Source organism: Apus apus, chromosome Z, assembly GCF_020740795.1.
Source record: "Apus apus isolate bApuApu2 chromosome Z, bApuApu2.pri.cur, whole genome shotgun sequence".
NCBI lineage: Eukaryota > Metazoa > Chordata > Aves > Apodiformes > Apodidae > Apus > Apus apus.
The window spans coordinates 39,928,920-39,947,111 of NC_067312.1; the positions used below are offsets into that span (position 1 = coordinate 39,928,920).

Consider the following 18,192-nt stretch of genomic DNA (forward strand, 5'->3'; position numbering starts at 1 on the left):
GGGGCGCGCGGCCCAGAGGGGCGGGGCCGGGGGGGGCGGGGCGGGCCCGGGCGGGGCGGGGGGGGGGCCGGGCCCGAGCGGAGGCGGCGGCGGCGGCGGCGGCTGCCGGGCCCGCGGCGGCAGGATGGTGTTCGAGTCGCTGGTCGTGGACGTCCTGAACCGTTTCCTCGGCGACTACGTGGTGAACCTGGACAGCTCCCAGCTGAACCTGGGCATCTGGGGAGGTACGGGGCTTCCGCGCCGCGGGGTGACCCGCCGCATGCCCGCCGCGCTGCCCTCCCTCCCGGGCCGGGCTCGGGGCCGCCCTGCCGCCCGCGCACGGGAGGAGGCCGGGGCGGCGTTCCCGGGCGCCGGGCCGCGCCCGCCGCGCCGCCTTGGGCTGGGTGCCCGGCAGCTCCCTCCCTGCCCGGCAGCTCCCCCCCTGCCTGCCGCCCCCCCTGCCCGGCGGTTTAAAAATAGTGGTGGGGGGAGGAGGTGTGGGCGGGGGCCGTGGAGCAGCCGGTTGCAGCGCTGGGGGGCGGGCGCGGGGCCAGGAGGAGCTGCGAAGGGAGGCGGAGGAAAGCCCGGCCGAGACGCTGGGGTGTCTACTTGCGGTTTTGTTTTTTCTTCCGTGCGGAGCTTGCGGGCGTCGGGATGGACGAGGCTCTTCTGGCGCTCGGGAAAAGTTTGGAGCGGGCGGGGCCCGGGGCCGCGAGCCTGGCCTGGCGTGGAGCGAGTGCGAAGCCCAACTGACTTACTGACTCCTGCCCTGCCTGGAAATGATAGGAAATCAGCACCTGGGCTTTAGATAGCGTTTTAGTGTCGGTGGTGTGCTAGGGGAAGTCAGTCGCCCTGTCTGCAAGCAGCAGTGATGTGCCGGATTGTTTCGGTGTTGTCATGAGGAGATCTGGAGCAGTCGTCGTGTTTCCCTTTTCTAACATGAGAGAATTAGGAACAGAGGCTGGCGTCGGTGCTCGCAGAAGATGTGACCGACTGTGCCAGGCACGGTAAGCAGTAGTCTGCAGGAGCAAGTCAGTTCTGAGGGCAGGAGAGCATTCTGCCTGAAGGTTGCTGAGTTGAGGGCCCTTTAGTGATGTACCGACAAGAAAACAGGAACAAGCGTCTCTCTTTCCGGTGTTGTCTGGGCAAAGTAAGGTGGCATCAGAAGAGCAAGACGCACACGATTAACAGATGCGTGTGCAGTGACCACTACTGGCTTGGTTTTGAATGTGCATTCCAGGTGTCTGCAGCATCAAGAAAAACAAGTGCAGAAGTACAGGGTTTTTTTTACATGTGTGTTCGTGTATCTGCAGGTGGGAAGCATTCTCGAGGTGTTCCCTACCTACAGTTCCGTTCTTAATTGCTCATACATACGAGTCAGATTTTGGAACCTTTTCCTAGAGTTTTTTGCATCCTGGACATTCTTGTTTAAACAGTTCTGTTTTCCGAAATGGCATCCTTATTTGGTTCTTTCTCTGCAATCATTTTCTTTCACCTAATCAAGGCATTAGTAGGATCTTTCTAAAGTTCAGTCTCTATGTGAAGTCTTAACACTGCAACAGCAGAAGTAACTGCTGGAGAGAATATAGTCCTTGATCTGTTGCAGTAAGGCCCAGTGTAGCATATTTATTACAGATTATGTGTGTTTTATTTGAAAGGATTGAGTTAACTGCATCTTTCTGCAAAAATGTGTCAGACTAATTGTGTGATTTTTATGCTTAACAGGTTCTTCAGTTCTCATAGTTTCTGTTCAGGGAAGGCAAGCAGAATATTTCTTGTAAAATATTTAAAATTCTGTAAATGTTTTGGGCAATATCTGTACATTACAAAAAGGTAAAAGCTTGTTTTTCCAGCTCTGTAGGTTGCAGCGTGTGCTTCTGTGAGACAGTTCTTGCCAGATTGGATGCACATTAGCTGTCTCACTTTTTTAAAAAAGCTAAATGGATATAAATAATTTTTACTTTGGAGTTTTGGTATTCCAAGTGTCATTGTTTTATGCATGTGGAACTTGGTTTTGGGGTTTTTTCTATAATTTCCACTTCAATTAGTTTTAATATTTTAGAGGCTTTAGTATATTTTTTCTTAAGATTGAGTTCCTTTTGCTCAGTACAGTGCCTTTGTACTAAAATAAAATTAGTTTTTCTTTGCATAGTCTGTTTACTTTATTAGCATGAACACTGATGTATGAAGGGACATCTTGCTCTCAGAGGCCTAGCTAGAACTGTTCTCCAGAACTGCTAGCATTGTTGAAACCTCACCTATAGAGTTTTTTTTTTCCCCTAGTTTCTTCTGCATGATGCTTTCACTTGTGTATGCAACTTAAACAATGTTTAATGGTGTGCGCATTTACAGTATCTCTTCTGTTGTAGGACCTAGAAATTGCATTTCTCTAACAAAAAGGCAGTAACAGTAGTAGTAATAGCAGCAGATTACTGTCTTCATATAAAGGCCATTGTTAATTTGCAGATCCCTTTACTTGCAGTGTTTCTGATGTGTACTGAGAGTTTTATTGGCTTCCTCATAGCTGAAATTGTGTAACTAATTTATTTTAATTTTTTTTAGAAAAAATAGTACTCTTTTTTGCTCTTCATATTTTATGTAAACATTTTACTTTTTCAGGCTTGTCTGCATTCTTTGAAAGTGTATCATTACAGCTGTGTTTTCATACCGGGTCTGTCTTGAGTATGCATCACGACAAATTTGCTGAGTTTTACAGAAATTGTGTAGTCTAAATTGATTTAGGACAATTTAATTTCAAGTATTTTGGAGTGATTAATAGGATATTTTTTTTCTCCTTAATAAATGGCTAGGGCTTTTTGAATGCTATAGCACTGCACAGGTACTACTACATAGCTGTATCTTAAATTTTTAAAAGTCTCATTTTTTTATTCTTTGAATGATCAAATATGCATGGGAGGGTGTTTTTTTAGATGTTATAATGAAAAAGATTTTTTCCTTGTGATGGTGTTGCATAGCTAGCCTACTTAGTTTAAGATTGGTAACCTGTTGGTAGACTCTGGTTATCTGTATGAAAACTAACTTTATATAGTTTGACCTTTGGTACGTTTGGGAGTTTTATTGATGACTTTTGAATGAACATGCTAACTTTCATTTCAGTTTTGCATAATGATAGAAGTCAGTTTGCCATATTAAAACCGTCCAGATTCAATCTGCCTAGTAAAGCTGTGTGATGACACTGCTTCAAAGAACATACATGAACACAGCAGTAATTACAGAAATGCTTCTACTTTTTTATTTTTGTTTTTTTAAAAAAACACTCTCAGGTTGAAGGGTACAAATTCAGACTGTCTCAATACTAAAGAAAGATTGGATGTCTGTAAACACTCGTGGCTGAGAGAGTTGCAAGAAGGGAATAACCTGAAATATAAAAGGCAACGAAGATAGGGTAACGTAGGACAAGGTATCTAAGAAAAAAGGGAATTCAAACAGGTGAGGCCAAGGGTCAGAAAATATTCTAAGAGTGAAAGAAGGCAGATTCTTATAAGAGCTCTGTTAGTATGAAGCAGAATCAAGTGTTACAGTTGTTTCCATCAAGGAGAGTTGTTCGATGAATGTGGCTCGGAAGGACGATGTTTCAAATATCTTCTTGTTTTGATCTTCACTTAAAAAGAGTTTCAATGAGGTGTGTTCACCAATGTGTAAGTACTTGGCTTAGAAAAACAGGTTAGAGAAGTGTTAAGTTAGATATTTTGTAATGGTCTGGACCTAAGAAAGTCATACTTCAATGGCTGAAGCAAGTGAGATGTTGGCAGTTAACTTTGAGAATAAGCAATATGTGGTTGAGGCTTACAGGCACTATGAGATACCAAACAGTTGTTTCACGAACGTTCACATTGCCAGTGTTTTCTTTTGGCTGGGTCTTAATAACTTAATTCAGTGTCTTGATTAGACCCTCTGAAGGACCTTTAAAATACTTAATTCTTTATTGAGTTGGCATACCTACTTGTTAAATAATGTCTCAAGCATTATCTTAATGCAACTTGTTACTTGGATAGCTGGTGTGTCTTACTGGGGCAGCTATACTGATAGGATGATACAGACAGATAACTGACACTGGCACTTTTTTTTTGGCTACAGCTATTATTCTAATAAAAGACTAATTTGTTTACATACCTTTACTTAGGCTAAGTGTAGTCGGTGCAAGGATACAGTGGTGCAATCTGTCCCCTTAGATACTTGTAATTTGTAATTTTAATAGACTGAGGAATTAGGGACATCTGGTAGTTTCTACTGGCTTTCATGGCCAGTTTTACAGTGATGTCAGGAGAGGAGGTGTTTGGCAGGCACTCTTCTTTGCAAAGGTGTACAGCTTGTCTCCAGAGGGTATGCTTAAACAGGAATAATAAACAGCATGAGTGCAAGAGGGAAATAGCTGGCAAAGGCAGCAGTTTTTACAAAGTGATCAAAGATGTTTGCAAGCTGACTATGCTGTTGCAAAAAGTACAAATTTAGTGAAAATATATGAGCAGGAGTGTTAGGTAATGGTCAGATATTGGCTGAAGGATTTTCATTTGCTGATGCCTGCCTTTCTCTGCTATCCCTGTCCCCCCTTCTCCGTGCACATCCCTCCCCCACCCAACCCCCAGATCTTATTTACAAGATAGCAGAAATGTGATTAATACATAGGTTAAATTTTTGGGATTTTTATGTAGATTAGTTTTCTTCCACTTCTTTAACTTTGGTTGAATTCCATGACAAAATTTCGGTTAATGAAATGGTTCATTCACTCAAATTCATGATGTCATTTTGAGAATCTAAAATGAAAACTATAAAACTATTTATTCCAGAATTTTGACAGATCTTTCATTTGATTGAAATATTTACAATGTCCAGAGATCAGTGAAGCTAAGAATTTGCTTTATAACATAGTCTAAATAAACCCTAAACTGTCCTATAGGTATTTATAAATGTTCTGGCTTTTATTATTGTTTTGGCTGTTAGTCTGGATGTTTAACCCTAGATATTTATACAGCTCCAGCTACATGTATATACAGTTTTCAAGGTTGCTTAGTAGGGCATTTTTTAAGCCACCCATCACATAGGTGTTTAGTCACCTTCCTGTCTTCAAAACAAAGAAACATGCAATTATCCCCAACAGGGGAAAGTAAATACCCCAAATCCCAACCAAACGAAACAACCAGATCTTGATGTATTTTGAAATTCTTGCCATTAAAATCTGTTTGCAGTGCCCCAAGATGGTAAACTTTGGTAGCTGTCTTCCCCAGTTTTCCTACTGCTGTTTGTGAGGGCTTTAATTTTCTTTTTTTTCCCCTAGCAGAACTGTCAGGATTAAGTGCAATTGTGCTTGGAGCTATGTTTCATTGCATTCATTGCATTGCAAGTGGAACAGCCAGTGTGATAAAAGCTAGATTTTGGCAATGAAGGAAAATAAAGACATAGTCAGTTATTCCATTTCAAATTGTGAGTGTTAAGAGTTGGTTGCCAGCTGAGGTGTGGTAGGTTTGGAAGCAGTTCATGTTTACTTGCAGGAGTGTTTAATTAGTCTCTTTCTTGCACTCTCTCTCAAGTGTAGGAAAAGGAAAGGTTGCATAAATACATGTTTCTGTAGTAGCCTTTAGTTTGCTTTCAAGTCCATTTACTGTGTTTAGATGCTCAGTGAAGGTTTTGTGAATTAACTGTGGTGTTATTTTAATTAATATTTTCCAGTAATTTTATGGTTGAAGCTTTACTAATTTCTGTGTCTTCTAACTAAAACCTTTAAACTTAAAATTTGTAAAATCATAAATGTAGGAAAAATTATGAAGAATTATTTACCTTATTTCCCAAGCCCAGCATTTCATGTAGAATTATTAAAGCTGTCTTGTTTGAAACAGTATCAATACCATGTTTATTCTCTGCCCTTATGATTAACTACAGTTCTCCATCACAAAATATTGTTTGTCAGTGCTTGAGATGATAGTCCTTGCTCACTTCACAGTGACTTGTTTTTAGAAGCATTAGGGCTGCCATGTTATTGCATCTGGAGTTACTGTGGCTCAGCTGAAATGGGGCATGTACCAAGGCCTTGCTAAATGAGAGGCAGTGTTCACTTAGCTGAAAGTGAAAGAAGCTAAACCAAATCAAACTGCTTCATGTGTCATGTAGTCTTACAGTTTGCCTTGAAACATTTTTACCATGGTTCAGCTGACATGCAAAAAGTGCATGTTATGCATGGTAGCTTGTTTACAAACTTGAGCGTTTGATCTGTATACTGTTAGAAATCCCATTAACAATGTCATCTGGGAGAATGAATTTTTTATTATTTTTTTTTCTGTGTGTGTCTTTCATATAATGAAAGTTTCTCCATCGAGTATTAAAATGGTCTGTGCAGGGTCAGCTTTATCAGGGAATAAATTTAGAGTAGAGTTGAACCCAATGGTACGTAAAAACTATCACCTTGTTATTACCAACAAAGAATATGTAGTTACAGTTACTATAGTTGTTATAGACTACTATTGGGAATGCTCTTTTTGGTTTTTGGTGTTTGGTGGTTGTTTTTTTTTGTGTGTGTGTTTTTTTGTTTTGTTTTGTTTTTTGTTTTTCCTTTTCTAGGGCTCCTGTCAACGAGTGTGTATTCTAAGGCTTAAAAGCAGAACCATCAGCTCTCAGAAACATCCTTCTGCCTCTAGAGAGGCTGATGGTGGCACATGTCAGATGTGTAGAATTCTACTAGAAAGTGATAATTGATTGTTACAATGAATAGATTAAAAACTTCATAGTTTTGTGAGCATTACAAGATGGATGGGTTAGTTTACCTGACCATCTTTTCCACAGCAGTTCAACAGCTTAAGCCAACTGTTCTGATGAATGCATTTTTTGAGATTAACATCCAGTTTCCTGAAATTGGTGGTCCTTTGAGCAGTAGTCTAATTCCATCAGGACTCTGTAACTGCAAGAATATTTCTTGCCGGTTGGAGCGCCGCACTCCTCAAATGTTTGGCCATTTTTAACTTATATCTCTAAAAGAAAAGCATTATTGGGTCAATCACATCTTCATTTGCAGTCTGAAGTTCTCTCTTTCCAGGCCTGTAATCTACTTCTGGTTTCCTGAATCTCGTTTATGCTTCTGCTCGACTGTGTCAGGTGTCTGTTCCATGTGCATCTGTTAACACTATACAACTAATTCAGAATTAGCCATTGTAGGTGTTCCATGCTTTTTGTAGAGTTTACAGAAGACGTTGCTTGAGACTACGTGCATGTTTTTAAGTTATGAGTTTCCTGGCCCTTTGCAATGTGCCTTTGTTATGGCAAGAGTCTCATTTTTTTATATAAACAGATCGTGCAATTAAAATACCCTGTGTTTGCAAGAGTACTGATTTTTTTTTTTTTTGTCTTAAGATGTCAAAAAACAAGATTTACTGCAGTGCTTTCTGTGAACTTTTATAAGCCTATAAATATAACTTGCAAATATAAGATCTTTTCAGGGCTAAAAATACACTCTAATGTTGCTAAATTTCCACAAGCACAGGAAGCAGATGGTTGAGGAAAAATAAGCGAACTTCTAATCTCAGAATGGATCCAGACAAAATGTGACAATAATTTCCAACATCTTTATATTGAGCAATCTTAGGTTCTCTTAACTCCAGGATCAAATCTCAGATGTTATTTTGTAGCATGAATGAACAATGTGTTCTTAATCATCTTTTGTGGCTATTTGAGGTGTAGATTTTAGGTATCTTTCACAGCAAATAGTTGAAGAACCACAGGTCAGGGACCACTGACTCAGTCTTTGGAATATTTAGCATGCACCACCACTACTTTGCTTATTGTAGTTTTGCTTACTGGCTTCTTTGCTTTTTAGGAGCGGTAGCACTGAAGAATCTTGAAATAAAAGAAAATGCACTGGTAAGTTAATGAAAGTAAAAATAAAACTGTTGCAAAAAATGATTATTGAACAATTATTTGAATTGTACATGCTTTTTCTGTTCTTATTTTAGGATGCACTGTATTTTAGTGAATACTTACTGTTTTGTTTTCTGTGTACTTGTGTGGCTTGTCTGTTTAATTCGAGTTTAAATGTAAAGGTGAAGGTGCATGCTGGCTTCCTTTTATTTTTTTTGTTTGTTTGGGGGTTTTGTTTGTTTTGTTTTGGTTTTTTTGTTTTCCCAAAACAAAACTCTTGGCAATTTCTAGAAGACTGTGTTTTGATCAAAAGTAATACTGAAAGACCTTCTTGCTTTTGGGAATGTATTAAGGGTAGCAGGGCTTAACAGTCTCAATCAGTAACCAGGCACTTGCTTGGTCCATTATATTGAATGGCGTTTTTTCAGTGTTTGAAAGGTTGTTAAGTAATAATAAATAATAATTAAATAATAATAATAATAATAATAATTATTAAATAATAATTAAATAATAATTAAATAATTAATAAATAATTAAATTATTAAATTAAATAATTAAATTAAATAATAATAAATAATTAAATAATAATTTTTTATTTATTTTTTTTTTTCCCTGTGTGGGAACATTCAAAAGTTTTTGAAATGAACTTAAATATTCTAAAACACTTTCTTTCAGAGTCAGCTGGATGTGCCATTTAAAGTTAAAGCAGGACATATTGGTAAGTTATGTTTTATCATACACCAATGCAAGAATTATTAAACATACTGCTTTTCCTTGCAAATGGCTGTAGGCATCCTAAGCAAGTTACCTTCCTGGTTTCCTTGGTTTGCATGATTTGTAAACTCTGAAGTTTATCTCTTCTGAAAGAAACTGCTTGAAGAGGCTCCTTCTCTTGAGCTGAGATGACAAAGTTAAAATATACTGGAGTCTTGTCTAATCACTTCTAATATTACTGAGAGAAGAACCCAACACAGCATAAAGGAGCAGCTGAGCAGGACTGAGTCTCATCCCTTGTCTTAACAAGACTACACAACTGTTTTTGCCTTCCACTTTTCCTTCTACCCTCCTTCCCTGTTTTTGCTAATATGAAAAGTTTTCTCATTGCAAGTTGATTGTTTTGAAAAGTTAGTGGTTTCTTAAAGCAGACTGAAGTCTAAAGCCATTATGTTTCCCTTAAATCTGCCCTGGAAGTATATATTTTCCTGTGACTGATTTTTGTAGTTTATTAAAACTGGCAGTTACGTGAAGAATGAGAGGTGCTGTAACCTCAGGGTCCCCATGGTTCACAAAACATACACACCCCTTTAAGACCCCCTCCTATAGAAAGAAAAAAAAAAAAAATTAAAAATTCTGGTTTGGGGAGCATTTAGCTGACTGATTGTGTATTAACCATCTGTGCTTTTCTTGTTTATGAGAGTGCTGCAGTGGATTTGCAAGGAGGGAGAGATTACTGTTAGGAAGAGGGAATATACTTCAAGGGAGTAACACCTGTAGACTTAATAGTTCTGCCCATGGAAAAAGTTGCCTCATATTTATTGATGTGCTATGTAAAACAAACAACCCAAAAGACACGTGCCTCAATGAACGTTTTTATGTCCATTGTCATGGACCAACGACATCACTGGCGGACCGCTGGCAGTCAGGATGAGGGGAGAAGACAGGCCCATTCTCTACACCAATATAATAATTGTTCAGAGATACAGTGGTTAATGTTGATAACTTTTCTATTTATTTTTTTCCAGTTGACTATTTAACTTGTCTAACTCAAACTTTTTCTTTTGTGTTTATAGGTCAGCTTAATTTACAGATTCCGTGGCAAAACCTTTATACTCAACCGGTTGAGGCAGTTCTTGATGGAGTGTATTTGCTTATTGTGCCCACAGCCAGTAAGTTCATGTAGACAAAAAATATAGAATATAGACTGGTGGGATTTCACAAGTATCTTGTAATGGGTTGATACTGTTTTAATGAGTAGATATTTGGTAGGTACTTCTAGCAAATTCAGTTTGATAACAGGAATAGAGTGTTTTCAGTATTCTATATTTAGGCACCTTTTTTTTTTTTTTCTTTTTTTCTGTTATGTAACTATTAACAAAATGTGAAAATTACTGCTTTTGAAATAGCATTTTCCAAAAGCATAAAAGGTTTTTTGTCTTGTACCTATTTACATTGTGTATATAGGCATAAAATATGATGCTGAAAAAGAAACCAGGCAACTCATGGAAGCGAGACAAAGGGAACTGCAAAGGATAGAGGAAGCAAAGCAAAAGATAGCTGACCAAGGTAAGAGTGGGAAAAGCTAAAGAAAGTGATACTATTATTTTTCTTATTTTAATAATTTGTCAGTGTTTTAGATTCCTGTCTTCCTATTGATACTTAAAACCCTGTAAGTTACAGATTTTCAGGTGTAGCTTTTAGGTGTTACACCTTTTTATAAACTTTCTGTTTAACTTGTTCCTTGATATATGCTAAGTTTTATCATCTTAAATTCAGCTTCTGGTACCTTCAAGAAATATGTATTGGCCACCTTGATTATCGGTGGGTACAAGTTATACTTCTGAGCAAACTGTTTCTTCGTACAGCAGGTAATAAAGCAGAAACAGTCTAGTCTGAAGATACAAATGTTATTGATTATACTGAAAGGACATGATTTCATACAACTGTAATGCATAATCTAAGTATCTGTCATACAGACTTTATTATGTTATTGTTTTCTCTAATGTAGTTTAAAAAATATTTGCAAACAAATTCTTTTTCTTTAACTTAGATAAAGTAAAAGAAGAGAAACAGGACACTTTTGTAGAAAAACTAGTTACTCAGGTCATCAAAAATCTTCAGGTGAAAATTTCCAACATCCATATTCGCTATGAAGATGATGTAAGTACTTTTGTATATCTCTGTAAGGGGTTGTGCACTTTGAAACAAGTTTAGAAGCCTATCTGATTTCTTTTCTCCTTGTTGCTTTCCGTGTTGAGAGAATCCTAGTAAATTTTTGGAAATTTTATAATCTGGAAAAAAAATTAAAAATGAAAACTGATAAAAAGCTTGTATTGATCAAAAGCATAAAGATATTTGTAAGCATATGGTTGGGTACACAGAAGATATAGTTGTCATGTCTTTGGGATATATGTATTGTTGTTAGCTGTTTACTTCCAAATCTAAATGTGGAACCACAAAATAATATATATATATATTTTTAATTTTCCCCATGCTCTATCAGATCACAAATCGGAATAACCCCTTGTCATTTGGGATTTCACTTGAGAATCTAAGTTTGCAGGTAATATTATTTTTCATCTAAAAAGAATGTTGGTGGATACTGATGAGTTCATTTGTGTTCTTGTGTATTATCACGCTGTCTGGTAACATGCTGTCTGATGAAAGTATACCTGTAACCATGAGGAATGGTCAATAGTAAGCATGTGGTTTATCAAATCCAACCTAAGTAATGTGGTGAGGTTACCATTAAAGATAAAGTGCTAGCATTAAAACAGGTCTTTAGAGGAGATTCTTGTTCTTCTGCCTGCTGCGCTTTGTGGTTTCCAAGTACCACACTTTGCTGACTCTGGGCTATTCAGAATCTGTGAATATTTTACTGAAATTGCTGTGAGCCCCAAGAAGAGAAGTCACTACTTCATACTTGGGAGGGGAAAAAAAAAGGAAAGCAAAAAAGGAAAAAAACCCAAAACCTAGTGCTATCTGTTTTCATACTAGAGCTAAGTTCTTTGATCTGCTAACTCCGCTTTAAAGTGCTAACGTGGTCATCATAGCAGGTATACTTTTTTTTTAATGGAAGACTACGTGGCAGCAGCAATATGCTGATTCTGCTGAGTTGGTTTGATTCAGTAGCCTTTGCTTTGTAGCTGATAATCTTAAGTAAAGGTAACTTTCTTGAATGAACTAGTTGTCTCGTGAATGCTAGTTGTCTTGTGAACACTTGTTCCTAGCACATTGAAAGGTTTTTGCCACCCCCTTCAGTTTTGCATAAGGAGCAGAAGCTTTGGTATTGTTACTACTTAACTCCTGAAATGCATATTAGCCTTGAAAAAGTGTAATAGCATGTAGAGTTTCTGTTGTATTCAAACAAAAGTTTCTGTTTGAGTCAAATAGAATTATAAAAGAATTCTAATTCCTTGTTTATCTCTTTCCCAAGAGCCACATACAAATAGTATTGGTGTAAAAGGGAAAGAAACAGTTTGCAATATTGAAAAGAGAATTTTAAGGAATCTTTTGATTCTTGTGTACAGCCTGTCAGTTACTGCATATACATGTGTGTACTTTGGGGAGGAAGTAGCCTTACCAAGTTCCCACTTAAAAGAATGGCTTAATCATCTTAAATCAGAAGATGGCATCCCATTATTTTCAATGGAGTTTAATTATGATGATGGTAAAATGTTGGTCTGCTATAGATATTGAAATAACTGTTTCTAATTCTCATTTCAGACCTCAGATAAGAATTGGAATCCATGTTTACATGATGAAACTGCCAAATTGTTCTACAAGGTACAGTATAAACTGTGCTAAAGAAAGAATTGTTAGTAAAACAGAATTACTTCCACAGAAATCAATATCAAGAAAACATGTAACTGTATAGGATATAAGGTAGAAAAATGCCTACTCCACCAGGAACATTCAGGATATTTTTATTAATCCAGACTTCGTGAAATCCAAATTATTAATCTGAAATTTGTAGGTATTAATATGTATGTTTATTGTATTTTCAGCTCGTACGACTGGATAACCTTTTTGCTTACTGGAATGTGAAATCAGAGATGTTCTACCATGGTGGTTGTGATGAATCGCTGGTAAGTAAAGCATGAGTTAATTTATCTAGTAACCTAGTTTATACTATGAAGCGTGCTTGACATTCAGTTCTGCTTCCATTTATGTCAACGTTCTGGAAAACTGTCTTGTTACTAATACCTTTTTTAGGAAAAATAGTAAATGTTAAGGTTTTTATGTCATGGAAGTACAATACATATCTGAGGAAGTTAAAAAAAAAAAAGTCCCCTGCCAGTTACAAAACTAAACACAATATATGGTCATTTTACTGTTCAGTGTCTTTATTTGCTAAAAATAGAAGTCTTACTTTGTTTAAAATGTAGCATAGGTGACTATTTTGAGTTGTACTATGTATCAGAGGGATTATCTGAAACCTGTAATAAAATGCTAACATTTTTTATGTTAAAACTTCATCATGAAATAAAAGTGCAACTTATTTTGAACTCCATTGTGAATGTAGGCTAACTTAAAGCAAGGAGTTGCCAGCCACAATGTGATTCCAGAAGGTTATGATTTTGGTAAGTGGTATTTTATTTGTATTTGTAATATGCATATATACTTCTAATTTTTAGTGCCTCTCAGAGCTTGCTACTTTTGCTGCTATTGAAAAATCTTAATAAGGACTGCAGTTTATTTCTTTTGTAGGAATAACTTTATCTCTGACCATGAATCCTGTACCACATAGGTAGCCTTAAAAAAGCTTTGGTTAAAATTTGGTTCTTGAATCATGTATCATTCTAAATGGGAAGTCATGCTTAAGTCCAGATTTTTTACATAAATTTCTAATGACTTATTTTAGGAAGTTGAGCAATAGTAAGTGCATGATGTCAGATTTGTGAACTAGATTGATCTGAGTAATAGATTAATGTTTTTGAGTTCACCGTATCTTTTTTCAATTAGAGTTGGAAATAGTAATCAGTCAACTCTGAAACATCAACATTTATATTTTAATATTTTTATTGCAAAAAACTTGCATATTGCAAGTTGTATTGCTTTGAGTATTGCCTACATTAGTCCAAAAGTTGCATTGGCTCCACTCAAACGTGATGACTGTTTAGTCATGGTTTTTATTTCTCATGTGCATCTGTGTGGTTGTTTAGTAACTGTTTCAAGGCAGAATGGCCGTTGAGATGTCTTTTCCTCTAGTAAGCAAGCTCTCAGTTCGGTACAGTCAGGGTTAAAAAGGACACTTCTAGTTGTATGGGTTTTTCTTGCTGCGTTTGCCTGAAAGAGAGGAAGCCTTTTGTGTCTCTTTATTTGACTCCCACAGAACAAGTTTGTAATTTCTTCTTATTTCTTACTGGTCTTTTTCATTTGCTAGCTTTGACTCTTTTAACAAGAAACTAAGTTTAAACATGATGAGTTGTCTAACTCTTTATGTAGAAGTTACATAGTTGTATGCAAAATTGCTTGGTTCAGGATTTAGACTTAAATTTCAACAGTGTTGTCAGAGACATAAATATTTTAAGGATAACATCATCTTGATATTCTGTAGTACATGAAAATTCTGGCTTCTGTAGAGCAACTCTTCAGATTGAGACATTGATAGAAAGGTAACAAGCAGAAAGTCTGCTTCTGTCATTTGATCTGAAAGCAAACTTACTACTTACCATAGGAAGGACGAAAAATTAAGTTTAGGAAGATAAATGCAGGAACAAAATTAAGCTAGCACAAAAATGTGTACATAAAAGTAAAACAAGCTTCACAAGAGATAAAGGCTTAAAATGAAACTAAGGTAAATTTGTGTAAATATGGCTTCATCTTGCACAAATATCTGTTTCCACTTGCATAAACATTTCAGTGAATTTAGAATATTTGATATGTATATGGTTTGTCAGTGTTTCTATTGAAATCAAAATAATTTTATTTAACAAAAACATTATTTACACAAATTCAAGTAATATAAAAATTCCTACTGACGGATCAATTGCTGAAATGTGGAAAACTGAACTAAACAAGGCTTCTGAAGGCTGTACTGAATGCCTGATATTGCCAAATGGTTAAACAGATAAGACATTTCTGCTCTGAATATTTTTCTTGGGATTTGCTTTGCTTTGCTTTACGTAGCATCTGTATTGATTTTTTCCATGCTTACTTGGGGTTGGATTTAGAAATGTGAAAGCTTTGGGTTTATCCATTGTTCTGAGTATAATTTATAAAACAGTGTAAAATCTCAATAACACTAAAAGAAAATCCCTATGGAGTAAGAATTATTATAGTGAAATAAGTGCTATATTTGAAACTATCTTGTTCTATAAATACCTTATATCATTGCAGAAAGATCAGATTTATTGCAAGCATAAACTAACAGTAGAAATATCTACCATGTAGTAGCGCATACAGAAAATGTTTTGAAAATGTTCCATGAGTAGTTTTTCCACAAATATTGCCAAAATGAAGCTAGTAAATGAGTATAGCTTTCATTGTGTTTTAAGCTGTGTTGATGAAGTCTTCATTTTTTGAAGTCTTAACGGTTTTAGATAAACAATCTGGCATAAGTTGAGCTGACAAGTATTATATATAATTTATGACAGTCTTATGTAATTTAATTGCATTTTTTATATCAACTTCTGTTTTTTAGTATTCCGCCCAATTTCAGCTAGAGCCAAACTCCTTATGAATCCTCGATCTGATGTTGACTTTTCATCACCGAAAATGGATTTAGATGTAAATTTAAAGAACATAACTGTTGAATTCAATAAGCCACAGGTATAAGCTATTTTTTGAAGTTATATGTAATGTGATAAAAAAAGTTAGTTTGGAAGAATTGTAAGAAAAACATTTTCTAATTGTGTAATAAGCATACATAATTGATTCACTTCGTATTTCTTTGTAAATTATTTTCTTTTTGAAGAGAAGCTTGATTCATGTTGTCCTCAGAAAGACAGTAACACTCAGTTTGCATTTGTTTTTGTTTTTATTTAGTACTTCAGTGTTATGGAGCTTCTGGAGTCTATTGATATGATGACTCGAAATCTGCCATATAGGAAGTACAGACCTGATGTTCCCTTGCACAACAATGCCAAGACATGGTAGGCCACCTCAGACTTTGAAAATGTTTCTTAGCTATTAGTGTGAAATAATTACCCAGGGATTGTTTCTTCCTTAAGAAGGTTAGTGCTCATTTCCTTGTGAAACAAAGTATGCTCTTTTGAGTTGCTAGTTTTGGTGAGGACCTTAAACCAAGTATGAGGACACAATATTTGAAAGCCTGCATTTGCTGCCTTGAAGACCGTTATCAGACTTAAGTCCTATCTTTTAATGAAAGAGTCCCCATTATATGTTAGATACTATTACAGTAACATGGCTGTTCTCTAAAAATAGGTAAACCTCTTCAACACAGATGGCAGAGATTTGTTTTCATTTCAAATTATTACTTACAAATATATTTGAATATTCACACACACACACAAACACACACACACACATACACACATATATGTACTTTCTGTACAAGGTTACTTTTTAATTTTAGAAAATAGCAACCTGTCATCTTTGTGTGGAAAAAAAATCCTTAGGTTCCTCTGCTGATCAGAGGTGTGATGTTAGACAAGGGATTTCACACTTTCACAGCTGCAAGTTGCATTTAGTGGGAGTCTGCATAAGCTCTAGCTGTCTTTTCAGTGCACAAAAATAAATATAAAATGTTCTTAATTTGTCTTCGCTTTTAGGTGGAAATATGTTATTTATGGTGTCCTTGAGGTAAATGTCCAACCTAAGCTCCAAATGTGGTCATGGGAACATATTCGGCACCATAGGAAACAAGTGAAGAACTATAAGGAGATGTATAAAGCAAAGATAACATCAAAAAAAACTAATGAAGAAATCCTAAAATTATTGGAGGTTAGCTATTTTCCATTAACGTCTTAAATGTTGTTCATTTTGTTATTTTCATAGATTTAATGTTTAGATGTTCCAAGGTTAAAATTTTCAGAGGATAGACTTGCAGCTTTGTTAGAACTTTTCTTTGTGAGTTGTATTAACAGGCACATTAGATAATTTTTTAAATTATTAACTGCAGTGAAGGAAAACTTAAACTGACATGCTTTCCTTTTCCAGGTTTAAGTTTTTAATTTGAGCAGATTAACTTAGGTTGCGCTGAAAGAGTTGTTGTCATTTGCTGTAGAATTGAGATGTGAATTCTAACCAAATGAAGGGGTCAAAAAATAATTTCTCACCTCCTTTCTAGGAATTCGAAAAGGCCTTGGATATTTTTAACATCACTCTAGCAAGGCAACAAGCAGAAGTAGAGGTAAAATTTCATCATTTAAATGAGTCTAAGGATAACTTCATGAGGTTGTTGAATATTTATGGCTGATGCATTTTCATTCTGATGATTGAATTGCTTATCATACAATTTTGTATTTCATGTTTATTATTATAAGGCATAGTTAGGTTCAACTTGTAATTAAGAAAAAATAAATAGCACAATATACTGCTTCTTCAGGATAACAGGAGAATTAATGTGGAAAATATGGTCAAAGTGTGATAGGACAATTCCAGTTGGTAGCGATTATACCCAAAACTTCAGGCTTGCATTTTTTTTTATTTTTTCCCCCAAGAACCTAGACTATTGCTTTATTCTTTTCTTTCCCAATGCCCTGTTATGTAGACTGGTCATATTTAAGTGCCTTACCACTTTCCAGTCCTAAGTTTTAAGAAAGATTTCTGTAGTGCTCAGAAGTAGGTTGCAAGCAAATGTATTTTCATTTGTCTGGGCTTTAAGCTGTGCATTTGAAAAGTGCAGAAAAGCATCTTGAAAGATCTGAATTTATTTCAAAGTATTGAAAATTGGGTCACAGTAATTATAAACTCTGGTCTACCTCTACCTATTTGTCATCCATCTGTCTTACTGTTACCAGGTCATACCTCTGAAAAAGGTCTCAAAGGACTTGTAAGAGGCAAATTTACTATGAGCTTGGTATCGTGGCAGCTTTAGGTCTACCGTGAATTTAAAGGACCACCCTTTAGATGTGGGCTGCTTAAAGCCAGATAAAGGACCCTACTCTTTGTTAAGCTTTTTTGTTTGGTTTGGTTGTTTTGTTTTTTTCTAAACATACCTTGGAGTTGAATTTCAAGGGCTTGCTTTTCTCTAGACCTTTTCATCAAGCTTCCCAGAACTCACATTTGTGAACACAGTACCATCTGATTCTCTGGGAAGTTTGTAGCAAGAACTTCATATCCTGAACTTTAGGCCACTATTAAATTGTTGTTACTAGTGCCCAAAGTACCAAGCACCAACTTGTGTGGTCCACTGCAGTTTATAGAACTCCTCTGTCTGGTGGAATGCTTGATGGTTGTTTGCTGACCCTTATGCCAAAGTTTCAGTGGTCAAGTCTGGATGTAGTTTGTACTTTTTGTAAGGACTCGGTATTGGTAAAATTACTGGCATCAGACCAGTAATTTATTGCCTTAAAATCAGCTGCCTTTTGCTTGCTCTTTTTATTCATAAAGATGGTTGATTTTATGCAAATGAGAATTGTTCTGATGATGCACTGTGTGCTTGAAAAAGTTATTAGAAGAAAAACTAGAAAAGTAATGTGTTACCTTTTCAATGGTTGTCTCATG

The 18,192-nt window shown here is 36.4% G+C and overlaps 1 protein-coding gene across 5 annotated transcripts in view; it reads left to right on the forward strand.

The window, feature by feature from the left end:
• Positions 1 to 83: 83 nt before the first annotated feature.
• The window catches only part of VPS13A (vacuolar protein sorting 13 homolog A), a 103,036-nt gene continuing 84,927 nt past the window's right edge, over positions 84 to 18,192 (forward strand). For all 5 annotated transcript variants that reach the window (XR_007891884.1, XM_051643454.1, XM_051643453.1 and 2 more), the window contains exons 1-14: positions 84 to 224; positions 7,802 to 7,845; positions 8,518 to 8,560; positions 9,633 to 9,728; positions 10,024 to 10,125; positions 10,610 to 10,719; positions 11,063 to 11,122; positions 12,286 to 12,345; positions 12,567 to 12,647; positions 13,085 to 13,142; positions 15,206 to 15,333; positions 15,550 to 15,656; positions 16,296 to 16,467; positions 16,814 to 16,876. Coding sequence is in view for 4 of the 5 variants with exons in the window: in XM_051643454.1 (XP_051499414.1) it covers positions 125 to 224; positions 7,802 to 7,845; positions 8,518 to 8,560; positions 9,633 to 9,728; positions 10,024 to 10,125; positions 10,610 to 10,719; positions 11,063 to 11,122; positions 12,286 to 12,345; positions 12,567 to 12,647; positions 13,085 to 13,142; positions 15,206 to 15,333; positions 15,550 to 15,656; positions 16,296 to 16,467; positions 16,814 to 16,876 (1,224 nt within the window). In the remaining variant the exon portion in view is untranslated. The remainder of the gene's footprint in view (positions 225 to 7,801; positions 7,846 to 8,517; positions 8,561 to 9,632; positions 9,729 to 10,023; positions 10,126 to 10,609; positions 10,720 to 11,062; positions 11,123 to 12,285; positions 12,346 to 12,566; positions 12,648 to 13,084; positions 13,143 to 15,205; positions 15,334 to 15,549; positions 15,657 to 16,295; positions 16,468 to 16,813; positions 16,877 to 18,192) is intronic.